This window comes from Zootoca vivipara, chromosome 7, assembly GCF_965207765.1.
Source record: "Zootoca vivipara chromosome 7, rZooViv2.hap1.1, whole genome shotgun sequence".
NCBI lineage: Eukaryota > Metazoa > Chordata > Lepidosauria > Squamata > Lacertidae > Zootoca > Zootoca vivipara.
Genome location: NC_142590.1, coordinates 66,932,989 through 66,946,299, shown reverse-complemented (window position 1 = coordinate 66,946,299; position 13,311 = coordinate 66,932,989). Strand labels below are relative to the sequence as shown.

The 13,311-nt window shown below is 42.3% G+C and overlaps 1 protein-coding gene across 10 annotated transcripts in view; it reads right to left on the bottom strand.

Moving 5' to 3' along the window:
• TOX2 (TOX high mobility group box family member 2) overlaps positions 1-13,311 on the bottom strand; it is a 327,518-nt gene that overhangs the window by 38,001 nt on the left and 276,206 nt on the right. For 7 of the 10 annotated variants that reach the window (XM_088674521.1, XM_035123036.3, XM_035123039.3 and 4 more), the window contains one exon: positions 11,711-11,950. The exons of the other annotated variants lie outside the window; for them this stretch is intronic. In XM_088674521.1, the coding sequence (XP_088530647.1) occupies positions 11,711-11,950 (240 nt within the window). The remainder of the gene's footprint in view (positions 1-11,710; positions 11,951-13,311) is intronic. 10 annotated transcript variants of the gene reach the window in all.

Below are 13,311 nucleotides of genomic sequence, written 5' to 3'. Positions count from 1 at the left end.
AAAGAGTTCTATTCCAGCTATGCCTTGGCACTGAACTTTAACCTTCCCTGTTCTCCAGCATCACTCTGCAACTTCTTTCACTTGCCTCTATGTTGCCGAAATATACAAATGTCAAAACAGCTTTCTGTGTGGGTGTAGCAATGCTTTCCTTGATTCTCTGTTGCGAACGTCAAGGCTAAAGATCAAAAGCAACAATGTTTGCAAGAAATATCAGATATTTCTTCTCCTCTGCTCCCCCCCACGGACCTGCAATCTCCCTCAGCGATTCTGGCAAAACATCTCCCTGGGGAGTTTCAAGTTTCTCTCACTAACCAACCCCTCTCACTCTTTTTTCTGCCTGTGATCTCTGTAGTCATTTCCAAATCACTGCAGGTTTCATTCAACAGTTCATACATTTCACCATAACCTACTGACAGAAGTTTTAACATCTTTCCCTTTTCTCCCCCCCCCCAGACACATCAAGTCCACCTTTGAGATCATTGAAATTTTCACCACCTGACAGTCCTTTTTATAAGGTCCAGGAATACAGCAGGAGGAGGTGATAGAATCCTGAAGGGGTAAAACTGCACTGTGCTATGTCAGACTGCAGGGGTGTGCGCACCATTTTTTAATTAGCAACCATATAAATATTCCCTGCAAAACAACAACACTAGCACATCAGGGAAAGGGGCTCTATTCCGGCCTGCTCCCTGTCGTGCCTAAATGCAGAACCTTACATTTGTCCCTACTGAAATTCATTTTGTTAGTTTGAGCCCAATTCTCCAATCTATTAAGGTCATTTTGAATTCTGATTCTGTCTTCTGCAGCATTAGCTATCCCTCCCAGTTTGGTGACACCTGCAAATTGGATGAGCACCCCCTCAATTCCTTCATCCACGTCATTTATAAATATGTTGAATGATAATAGGCCTAGGAGAGAACCTCGTGGCACCCGACTTGACACTTTTCCCCAGGATGACGAGGAACCATGAATGAGTACTCTTTGGGTTTGGCCAGGCAACCAGCTACAAATCCACCTAACAGTGGCCTCATTCAACTCATATTTTACCAGCTTCCTTGCAAGAATATCATAGTGTATCAAAATACACTATGTCCACAGCATTCCCCTGATCCATCAACTTTGTAACACCATAAAAAAAAGAAAAGAGATGGAAAGAGATGCCCACCACCACTGCAAGGTACATGGGGGAAGCCATCTTTTACTTTGTACAATTCCCCAGGAAAGGAAAGTGTATTATGATGTACAGTGGCTTCTGGGGAGTATTTTTAAACACATAGGAAAAGAAAACTGTGCAGTCACAGGGGAGGTATTAGCTGCTGCAGGCAGCTATAAAATCTTAAGAATGAAAAAGACAGCCCTTGGACCACCTTGTAAGCACTTTAGTTTTTTGCAGAACTGGGTGGATTATCCTAAAAGGTCTGCCCACAAACAGGCAAGATCATGCCAGTTCTATGAACATGTGAAACCAGCATGGGGTGGACATTGTTTGATCCAACCATCCCATCCCCATATCACTTAGAGGGAGGATTGTTATTTCTTACTGATGATGGACAATTTACAAGCTTGCAGTGATACTTCTTTTAAAAAAACAACACCAAACCATCCATACCCCTTAGCATGAAAATCTAAAAGAGAAAACAAAAGGAGAGCAGAAAGAATCATAGAGGAAATCACTGGTAGCAGAGGTCAGAGCAGAGTACATACATTATGGCTGGTCCTCACACAGTTTGATTGACCTAATTCATATACCACCTTTATGCCAAATCACTTTACAAGTTTAACATGTAGCTTGCCCTGATCACATCATTTAAAGTATTCTGCAGCTGGTTGTATAGTTCTGTATAGATTATGCATCCAGGTATTGGAACTCCCTCCTTGGGGACATACAATTGCCAATGCTGGCCTTTAGAATCTAGTGAGAGGTGTATTTATTCACCCAGGCCTTTGGGAATCAAGTGCCCTGGGACCCAGTAGTTGCACAGGTAGAACTAGAGTACCATGATGCCATGCTTTCCATTTTAAATAGAGTTTTGAATTTAATTTAAGCTGATGGTCTAATTATGCTGCACATGGCTCTGGGCTCTCAGTTGGGTGAAAGAGTGACTTAAAAATCAAATAAATCAAATAACTTTATTGCCTTGTGCTTATTTTCCCCCCAGCTAGCTTGTGGTAGAGATAATGAAGGGGGTGGGGTGAGTGGGAACATGTGGAACTGCTGATTAGTTCTAGATGACCCTCGGGGTTCCTTCCAACTCTACAATTCTATGAAAAATAAAGGAACCAATGAGTTCTAGTGCAGATCGTTAGTAATCTGTGCTGTCAACATAAAAACATGGGAAGTGCACTGCTGGGTCAAGTCAATGGCTCATCTAATCTAGCATTCTGTTCTTACAGTGGGCAACCAGTTGCCTATGGGAAGTCCAAAAGCAAGACCTGAGCACAACAGCACTCTACTTTCTAGAAGGGCAACCTATCTCTGGTCCTTGACACAAATGTACATCCACAACCAACTCATGTATATAATACTAGTTGGCTGCATTGCCCATTTAGACACAGGTTTCCTTAGATAAAGTCTGTTACTTTGTGAGGGGTGTGTGTGCGAGAGAGAGATCTGCAGATAGATATAGATTAGATAGATATAGATACCGGTATAGATATATGATAAATAGATGATAGATAGATAGATATGCTTAAATATTGGATAGGTAGCTAAACACCAAGACCACACAACAACACAATCCCTACTTCCCTAAAAAAATAACAGAGTAAAGTCAAATGATGCATTTGGAGTCAATTACTAAGCGTGGGTGGTGCTGTGGTCTAAACCACAGAGCCTAGGGCTTGCCGATCAGAAGGTCGGCGGTTCGAATCCCCGCGACGGGGTGAGCTCCCATTGCTTGGTCCCTGCTCCTGCCAACCTAGCAGTTCAAAAGCATGTCAAAGTGCAAGTAGATAAATAGAAACCGCTCCGGCGGGAAGGTAAACGGCATTTCCATGCGCTGCTCTGGTTCACCAGAAGCGGCTTAGTCATGCTGGCCACATGACCTGGAAAAACTGTCTGCGGACAAACACTGGCTGCCACGGCCAGTAAAGTGAGATGAGCGCCGCAACCCCAGAGTCGTCCACAACTTAACTGTCAAGGGTCCCTTTACCTTTACCTTTACTAAGCACGCAATGCAACCTAAAACTATAGATGCAAGAAGGCAGGGCCTGCTCTCAAGGGCCATACAGGCTTCTCTGAATGAAGCTGGATTCATACTGCTTCTGACACCTTGATGGCAGGTACTTTACGCACTTCAGCAACTCTGTTACGTACAGTGGATATAAACTTTAGCAAGAGTATGCCATTTTTAAAAAAGGAAGGCAAAAAAGCACTCTCAAAAGTTAGGACGCAATGAAATCTGAATACCAAACCATTAAAGGGGGGGGGGAGTAATCCAGTATGTCAGTCTGTCAGTCACTCATCCAACAGGAGAAACTTCTGCAAGGGTGGTTTTTGCAAGTACTACTGCCAAAAGTGCTTGAAACCTGCTGAGTGTAAAAGAATTCATGTTTATTGGGAACAGTCTGAGAAAAGTGGGAAGGGCAGGAATAATAATGTTCTCCACTCACCCAGTTCTGACTGGCCATTAAGCTCATTTTTAATGTGCTGGCATTTGTCAAATGGACAGCTGCCCACTAGTAACAAGACGCAAGAGTCTCCACCCTCTTTTCTCCACCCCACCCACAATGCTATTAATCAAAAGAAACAAACTGGATTGGTTTCTTAAAAGTGAAAGGTGCACCCTAATATTAAGGAGGGGTTGGATTTAATGTTTACGTTTTACTTTACAAAAATGTAGATGTACCGGTATATTGCTTTTAACTGTATCAGTAGAAAATAAAAGGGGAGACAAAAGAAAGCAAATGTGTGTCTAAGTGAAAGCTGCATTCCAAGAAAAGAAGAAGCCAGAATGAACAGGGTCAGGAATATTTGGAACAAGTGTGGGCCCTTCTGAAATCATGGGTTGAGTTGTGGGGAGATGAGTTTCAGGAGGAAAAGAAGGGGAGCAAAGAAGAAAAGAGAATCATTTGTTCTCCTTCTTCCACAGTTCCCAAATACCTCCCCCAGCAGGCCTGTCTAGCTCTCCCACTATCCCTGAGAGGAATTGTCTTGGTCAGCATTGGTTAATATTGGTTATACTGGCCAATGCTCCTTTCCCAACACAGTATTTTCAGGGGTGAAGGGAGGACTTACCCTCCCTGTTTTCCTGGGGTGGTTGATGAATAGAGGGACTAGCAGATTCTCATGTAAGGCCCAACAAGGTTTTCCCAACAGCTTACAAGAAAAACAACAACTCACCACCTTGTTTAGGACAGCAAGGTAAACCAACCCAAACCCACTCTCACCAAAAACTTTGCAATGTTTCTCAAATGTGTTTTTCAGGCAGATTCTTTTCAATCCCATGCTACGCCACTCAATTTATGGGGAAATGCTGGGTTTGGGAATAGGAGCATTGGAGAGGGTATCTCAGAACCCTCCTTATGGGATCCAGTGGAGGGAGTATCTGCCTTCAGTCGTCTTCTTTAGGGTCTGGGAGGGGAGATCTCTTGGTGGCCAGTCTTCAAAGGGGGCTCCCCTCAATATGCAGTTCAACCCCTAGTTTCAGGCTCTCCTCCCATGGTCTTCCAATTCCCTGAATGCTGCAGGGCGTTTTAAGCCTGCTTCTTCTCTCCACCTGGCACTGGATCTCATGAAAACCAGCTGTATCTGCCTGCTGGGCGCTGGCATCTGAGAGAGCCCTGTGCTGCCTGGTGCTTCTGAGCAGTCTTTTGCCAGTGTTCCAGTTTTGCTGTCAGGTCCAGCTACAGCCACATTGGATCCCAGAAGGTCTGGTTGTGGCAGTCATAAAGTCACAGGCAGCATGATGCTATTTGGAGAGGGGCAAGCCCCAGCCCAGGGGCTCACTGCAGCCACCTTCAGTGTTGTCAGCACTGTTATCAGGGCAACCTAGCTAGCACTTCCCTGCTGCTCTAAATAGTTACTGGCCCTGCACTGTGGTTGGATACTTTTGACCTGTGAAAAGCCATCGAAAAAAGGAGGCTCTTTTTGCAGTTACCAAATGTTTTCAAGAAGCCTCCCTCTTACAGCTCAGCCATCGTAATAATTTAATTAAGTAATTAGTAAAATACCAAACCAAGTGCATATTGCACTCGGTAATTAAGTATTAAATTATGTGGATGTTACTTATCGAACGTACCTTTTCAGTTCTGCAACCATTAATTAAAAGCTGAATGTAAAATCTTGAGTAATAAGAGAAAACCAGGACGGGGGAGAGGAAACAGTTTTTCTGTGAAAACTTGATTTCAAGTGGTAAAAGCCACTGGCAGAAAATACAGTGCCATCGGGGGTGGGGGGCTCATGCAGCTTTGTGGATCGATTCTAAGTTCTCCTACTGAAGGAGTAAATGCAACAGGGCTAATAGGACTAATTCAAATAAGAAAATGGATTTACAGCAATATTACTTTGGGTGTTCTTATTAAAAGGTTTGGGAAGATTTGCCCAGGGGGCTTGCTTAGAAAGTCATGCTAACTTTGTAACCGCAGGGGTCAATACTTATGTCACATGCAGAAATAAGTCATGTAATGGTATTCAATGGTATACCATCCAAAAGATGGAATCTATCATTGGAAGAGGGGAGGGAGGCATCATTGGCAATGAGCAGACTTAGTGAAGTGCAGGGGGTTGCAGTAGGGTGATTGACGAAAATTATCTTCTTCCTCTGCTCCACTCATAGGGTTAGGTTCCATCAGTGGATGGACACCATTCGATACCACAAACACAGCCCAAATGGTTGTGACTGTGTATTCTGGCATCCTTACACAAATAATAGGGAGAGTATCTATTCCCAACATACACTCAGGAAAGAAAAATGCAAGTCCATGTTTCAAAATACACATGTCTTTGTACATGCATGTGGTTCTGCATGTATGAAAACATAACATGAGGATGAGCCTTAAGCATCAGAATTGGTAGGAAGTTGCCCATGGTCCAAAAGAGTTGAAATTTTCAATATCCTCTACAGTGAATTAAGTGACTCCAAGTCATGACCTTTTCTTGCCCTGTTCTCCTCCTGTTCTTAGGTTCACATATACAAGACAATCTTGGATCCTTTTGCTGATAACAGAAACCTCCCCCCACATCCACTTTTTTTGTGTACAACAAGTGTGAGAAAGGTAACTGCACAAGCATATGTCTGCCATGTTTTTTAAAGCCTGACATTAAGAGTATAGCAACAATTGTCAATTGCATGAAGTCATGCAGAGGGTAGGTCAGGTTCCCATCATTGCTGAAGCTTTACTGGGCTGGCAAGAGTTCACTCATCATTCTGTGTAGCCCAGACCTTAAAAGCCTTTATAGCACAAAGCACTCTCGTCATATTTGCTAATGCACTGAGTCCCTGATAACATGCCATGAACATCAAGCAATAATGGATTAAAGTTCACGCACTAGGCTGGCACACAACAAAAATAAAAAAATGGACTTTTAGCAGCATTGTTAGTTCTGAACATAATCAAAATGGTTTCTATGTTTTAACAAAGAAGAATTTTGTTTTTGTTTCAGCTAAGAAGACATACCCAAAATACAGAACAGGGTAATCTTATCAGGGTTGGCCTTAGCTACGAAGTCTAAAGAGGCTCTGCTCTGCAATCCTGAGTGGCTCTGCATCTCCTTTGCCCCATTCCCTGATTGGCCATATATTCTACCAGACAGATATCCCCAGCTCCATTTCCCCATTAGTAACATCACTACAACCCCCTACACTGCAATTGGTTTCTCACAGGCATAGAGACTAGTAACACTGTGTATTCAGCTTCTTGCTGCAAGATTACTCTCCCAATATTTTTGCTAAACATGTTCAAATCAAGCATCTACTGCCATTCAAAGCAACTTACTGAAAACAAAAATGAATGCATCAGTTAAACTTACTTAAAATAGAGAATATTACCAATGCAGCAAAGAAAGCAACAGTCACATCTTGTTCTTTCCTTCTAGACACCAGAGACCTACACAAATAGCACCTTTTTCAGAAGGAAAACAGGAAGGAACATTGGTGGAACTGTCTGGAAGGCCATTAAAAGCCCCAGGACAAATGTCTCATTTGTCTGCCCAATGACTACAATTAACACTTTTCCCAAAGGAAAGACCATTCCAATATCAATAACCGAAGCAGTGCATTTTTAGAGGGAAATGATTTTCACCGACAACATTTTACCACTTTATAGGACTAGGGGAAGGTAAACAGTTTTCACTGTTGACTATGGCAGCAATTCTAATTCCCAGATGGGAGTGGCAAGGCTGAGTGGAATGGCAGAGCCACCTCTGCACCCGATTGGCTGAATTTAAAATAGGGCCTTGTGAAAGAGGTATCAAAATTCAATTCTTCTGCATTACAATGGTTTGGGGGGAATAATGATATGACAGATTTGAGCTCAGTGATACTGCTGAGAAGATAGCACAAAAATGAATACAACATGTTGTTTAAACCAGAGGTGGGAAACTTGGGAACCCCCCCCCCCCAGATGTTGCTATGCTGCAACTCCCACAATTCCTAACCATTCCTCATGCTGTTTGGGGCTGCTGTGAGTTGGCAGTCCAACCACATATAGAGAACCACAGGTTCTCCAACCCTGGTTTGGGCTATTGGAACAAAAAACTTTCACATAAGACACAAACAACACAAAATACAAATATAGGAATAACAATGTCCAAAGGCTTAGCTTGCAATTTGTACTCATTGATACAATTCAGAAATGAAAGTAAAAAATGAACCACAAAGGAACAATAATACATTGAACATGGTGTCTGAAGTATATTTCTGGAAATGTTTGAGCACTGGGGCCATGTTGTTTTAGAATAAAAAGGGCTCTTGGGTCAGTTTATTGATCTTGCAAAGAAGAATTTAAAGGGTAAGGCACAGCGTCATCAGTACGTTGATGACACACAGCTCTGTTTCTCTGTGACATATGAAACAGGAGGTGTCTGACTCAGTAATGGACTGGGGGAATGCCAATAAACTGAAATCAAATTCTAGCAAGACAGAGGTCCAGTGTTGCAGAGTGGTTCGTTAAAAGAGGTAAAATGCAAGGAGAGGAGGAAGCCATTGGGGTAGGGGGTCATATTGGAGCAGAGGAATGGTTGATGTGAAAAGGGTTCAGGGCCCTCTCCTGCTGCTTCTGTACTCCGATGCTCCCCAATGGAAACAACCTTTTCTTCAGCCACATGAACCACTGGACTATAATGACATAGATTCATGTATTGCGTGTCTTCTGGATCTGAAGTTATAGGAAGGGAGCAAACTGCTGCGTTCTCATAGCTCTCAATGAAATTTCCAGCAGGCTTCTTCCAATATGCTGTAGATGGTGCTAGAAGATCACTAGTTTTCATTTTTGTCGGAAGGAACACATTTCTCAAAAATATATGCCAAATTCAACTTTACTGTAGAAATTTTACTTTAATATATACAGAAAATTTTCATTCTGCAGCCACTTACAGTTCAGTACCCAGACTTTAAGGGAGGATTAGACAACCCTGTGTTCTGGACTTTCAGTCATAGTAAGCATGGGCAATGATCAAGGTTTATGGGAGTTGTAGTACAGAACATCTGCATGGCACCAGTTTGCCTATCCCTGCTTTAAAACCATGGAAGAGGAGACCTCAAAATACCTTCTAAACATTCAACTTGCCACCTCCTACTGACAAGTTTACTTTTGTCCAGGGCTACACTTTTTGATCATATACAAGAGCCTTCTACAAATCCGCTCCACTTCCCAGAGGGGAGGAGTTGTAGTGGACTGCGTGGCCACCCACTCCCCTCCGGGGGTGGGGACGTTGTTCCGTGCTGCCCAGGGGATCCCGGCCACGTCATCCATCGGCTAGCCAATTGGCTGGCAGGGGGCGTTGCCTGGACCAGTTTAAACAGAGGCGCAAGCTGAGAGGCTTCCTCTTGGCTCTCGTTCTTAATCTCCCACTCTCCCTCCCTATTTTCAGGTTTAATCTTTAATGGCATTGCTATGGACCTTGGTTGGTTGCCGTTTAGGGGCCTGGTAGGAATTTTTCCAGTTGGCAAAGTGGCTCAGCCATTTGGTTTTCACCTACCTTGTAGCAATCGTCACAACTTTGTAAGGTTTTGCGGTTAGGCATTGGGTGACCTTCTGATGGGGGAGGGGAGGCCTGGCCATTGCTTGCCCCTCCATGCTTAAGTGTATTCCATTAAAGGAATCTGGGGGGGGGGTAGATCTTGTCCAAAGCCCGGGGTGGGGCTAGGGCCATGCCACGACCCTTTCGGGAACCCAAGGGGGAGCTCGAGTTGGTTTGCATCAACGGGGCTCCCCCTACCGGTGTTTACCCTACCAGACTTCCTGCACAGTGGGCAGGAGTCAGATATAGCCTGGTCTACTCAATGCCTAAGCCAATATCACTCACATTCTGTAGCCAATAAAGTTGTGGCCTAAATTTGCCCAATATCATTAACCTTATATCCTGTGTCTTAGTGTTTTTATTCCTTCTTGAGGGGGTGGTTACGGGGTCTCAACACGCAAACACTGTGACTAGTCACAAACTTCCTTTAAGACTTCTTTCTACTCTTTGGTCTGTCCTCTCCCTCCACCCTGCTCTTTCACTGTTACTTATAAAACAAAGAATGACTGCTCTTTTTCTATGCACATGGGATTGATTCTAAACCATGCTGGGGGAGGCAAAAAGTCTCAGTGTGTCCTCTAGCATCATCACAGATAGTTTTCCATGATATCAAAGGTGGTACTTACAATGCAGGGTAATAATTATGCACTGTGATAATTATATATGGACCAGGTTACATTGCATGAAGAATCCAAATGGAAATCTATCACTCAATTATATTGCACACATTTTATGGACAACAATTGCTCTGCTTATAACAGGATACACAACTAAACACCCAAATCATCAAAGCAATGGGCACAATCTAGTCTAAGTTAAGCACTTATATGTCACAGAGGGACATGGGTGGCACTGTGGTTTAAACCACTGAGCCTCTTGGACTTGCTGATCAGAAGGTTGGCAGTTCGAATCCCTGCGACGGGGTGAGCTCCCGTTGCTCGGTCCCAGCTCCTGCTAACCTACCGGTAGCAGTTCGAAAGCATGCCAAAAAGTGCAAGTAGATAAATAGGTACCGCTCTAGCGGGAAGGTAAACGGACTTTTCCGTGAGCTGCTCTGGTTTTGGTGTTCTGTTGTGCCAGAAGTGGCTTAGACATGCTGGCCACATGACCTGTAAAAACTGTCAGCCAGTAAAGCGAGATGAGCACCGCAACTCCAGAGTCGTCTGCAACTGGACTTAAGTGTCAGGGGTCCTTTACCTTTACCTTTACAACTGAAATTAGGGGGACTTAACTTGTGACAGATCATGAACAATGTGTAATAAAGGTAAAGGAAAGGTAAAGGACCCTTGGACAATTAAGTCCCGTCAAAGGCAACTATGGGGTGCAGTGCTCATCTAGCTTTTCAGGCCAAGGAAACCGGGATTCATCCACAGGCAGCTTTATGGGTCATATGGCCAGCATAACTAAACCACTACTGGTGCACGGAGGACTGTGATGACTGCCAGAGAGCACATAAATGCCATTTACCTTCCTGCTGCAGCTGTACCTGCTTATCTACTTGCACTGGTATGCTTTTGAACTGCTAGGTTGGCAGAAGCTGGGACAGAGCAATGGGAGCTCACCCTGTCGCACGGATTTGAATTGCTGACTTTCTGGTCGGCAAGTCCAAGAGGCTGATCATATATATTATGTAGATAAAAGCTACTCTTACAAAGGTTTGTTTCTCTAGGAAATTTGGAATAAAAAACAAGGCTGATTATATATATATATATATATATATATATGACCTCACAGTCTAAAATACGAAGGGGATTTTTATTTCACAGAATGTTTCTATGTTACATATACTCATTCCATTTGTCTGCTCACTAACATCAACACATCCAGAATCTATTGACTGCTAGCCAAAGCAGAATGGCAAGAATTTCCCCTGAAGCCTAACAGACCTTCTGCTTTACCAACTAACTTAACAATTATTACATAAAATAAAATAAAAAAACCCAAACCTATCTGAGTTAAAATATAGTGAAAGCTTTCTCTGTTATTTCATTCTGGTGATGAGGTGGCAAACTGCTCAACTGAAACCCCAGCTGGATATCTGTGTTTTCCCATTTCCATTCTCCAAACAAATATGAGGATTTTGCTTCTACAGAAAAAAATGTTTGCAACTGGTATAAATCGTGTGTGAGGGGATACTAAGCCATGCATTTATTGTCATAGTCCTAACCTGGAAGGACAGTACAAAATGACACAGTTGGCATCTTCGGTGAGACAGAAAAAGATTTAGGGGGAAAAGACTCTTTCTGAATTAGCTACCTTAATTGCTCTATTTATTATATGCATCAATATAGCACTACTGTGCTTGATATAATTTGCAAATCTGACATGTCTTCCAATTTCTTAGCTTAGAAATATTCTTTGCAGACAGCCTTTGTTATCAAGAAAGCCTCTCTCTCTCTCTCTCTCCTTCTCTCTCTGATGGATAAACAAAATATCTTTAGTTTGACTGCTGCGCATTATTTCCGCCATTGCAGGCTGGCTGCCACTGTCAAACACTATGTCTGTCAAAACAGGCATGGCTGCACGTACCTTATAATGTGATTCTGTCTCCTCTTCCTGAGTAGAACTGGAGGGAGATGGTGTAGCAGATTTGCTTCCAGGGGGTGATGGGGAACCATGGGTAACACCGCTCCTCAAACCCATCTGAGAAATCAGCTGTGACTGGCTGAGGGCACTCATGTGACCGGTATACATCCCTGCTCGATTGATCAGGGAAGCTTGATGGTTGGACTCATAGGAAGTGGCTTCTGAGTGGACCATCTCCTGGATCTGAGTTAGGAGAATATTACTTTTTAATTAAAATTGTATTATATTTATTGTCTTATAAAAATTATATTATGACGCAGGCTGGGCATGGTTGTTACTGGGAAGTTAATCAATCTGTTCCAAAAACTAATCTGTTCCATGCTGGGTAAAAGTTACTCCTAGTTTAAAGCACTGAGGTCTTTCTTCAATTTGCTGTTCTCAGATCTGTTTCATTACACAGAACAATGCAATGGATTACACATCTTTGTTTTCATTTTATTTTCAATTTGGAGAATGTTTGGCAACATTTGGTTGCCAAAAAAAGGTATACTATATGGTTAATATTAATATGAAACTTATGGTATCTTAACAGGCTGGCAGTCCAATGAGAGGTTGCCTGCAGCGCTCCTCTGACAGTTGTCAGCAATGCTCACAGTGGTTGAATTGGGACATGTCAGGTTTGGGGGGCAACACAAAGCCAAATTGTGTCAGCACAGTTCAGCAGGTTTGCCAATTGTGTCTTTACTGTTTCCTTTTCAAAATGGCCATACCATATTTTTTTTGGAAATCAAACATGGTATTGTTTTTATGTTAAAAAGCCAAAGTCAAAACATATGATCATAAACTAATCAGAACTAATATGATCATAAACAGCAACAACGCAGGACTCTCTTCTTGAATACTTATGGAAATATAAAGAGATGGAGACTCCAAATTTTGATCCAAAGGACCACAGAATATTTTGTAGTAACAGAATGTTAAGCTTGATGTAGTAGAACAGTGAAGTCTGTTTTCTCAGTTGTGAGTGGATGTTTTGTTTTTGTTTTTAAAGTTAAATAGTAATTTTAAACTTGATGAACTGGGGGCATGCTTTGAAAACAGAAAGTGAGAGGAGTCTGGAAAAAAGTTCCAAAATCATGGGTTAGAAAAGGGAAACATCAAATTCAATTTAAAGAATGACAATGAATGCCCTATACAATAATTTTCAGTATATATGTATTGTTAAAAAAATTTTTTTTATTGAAGACCAAATCCAGTGATAATAATGTCAATACTAATATTAATTTTAAAAAATCCATTCACTTAATTCAGCTGAGCACATGATTTTATTTCGTTAAAATGAACAATCCTTGAAAATTGCATTGAAGAATTATAAACAACAACATCCCTACTCAAATTTGGAATTTCTGACCCACCCAGAGAATACTGTGTGCCTATGCAACCTATGCAAATACAACCTGCAACATTTAATATTTAAAAATGGGACCATTTTTGTAAAATGGAAACCTGCAGCCAAAGACCACAAAGGGCACTAGCACTTAAATAGCCTGAGGATAAGCCAGGCATCCCCAAACTTCGGCCCTCCAGATGTTTTGGACTACAAT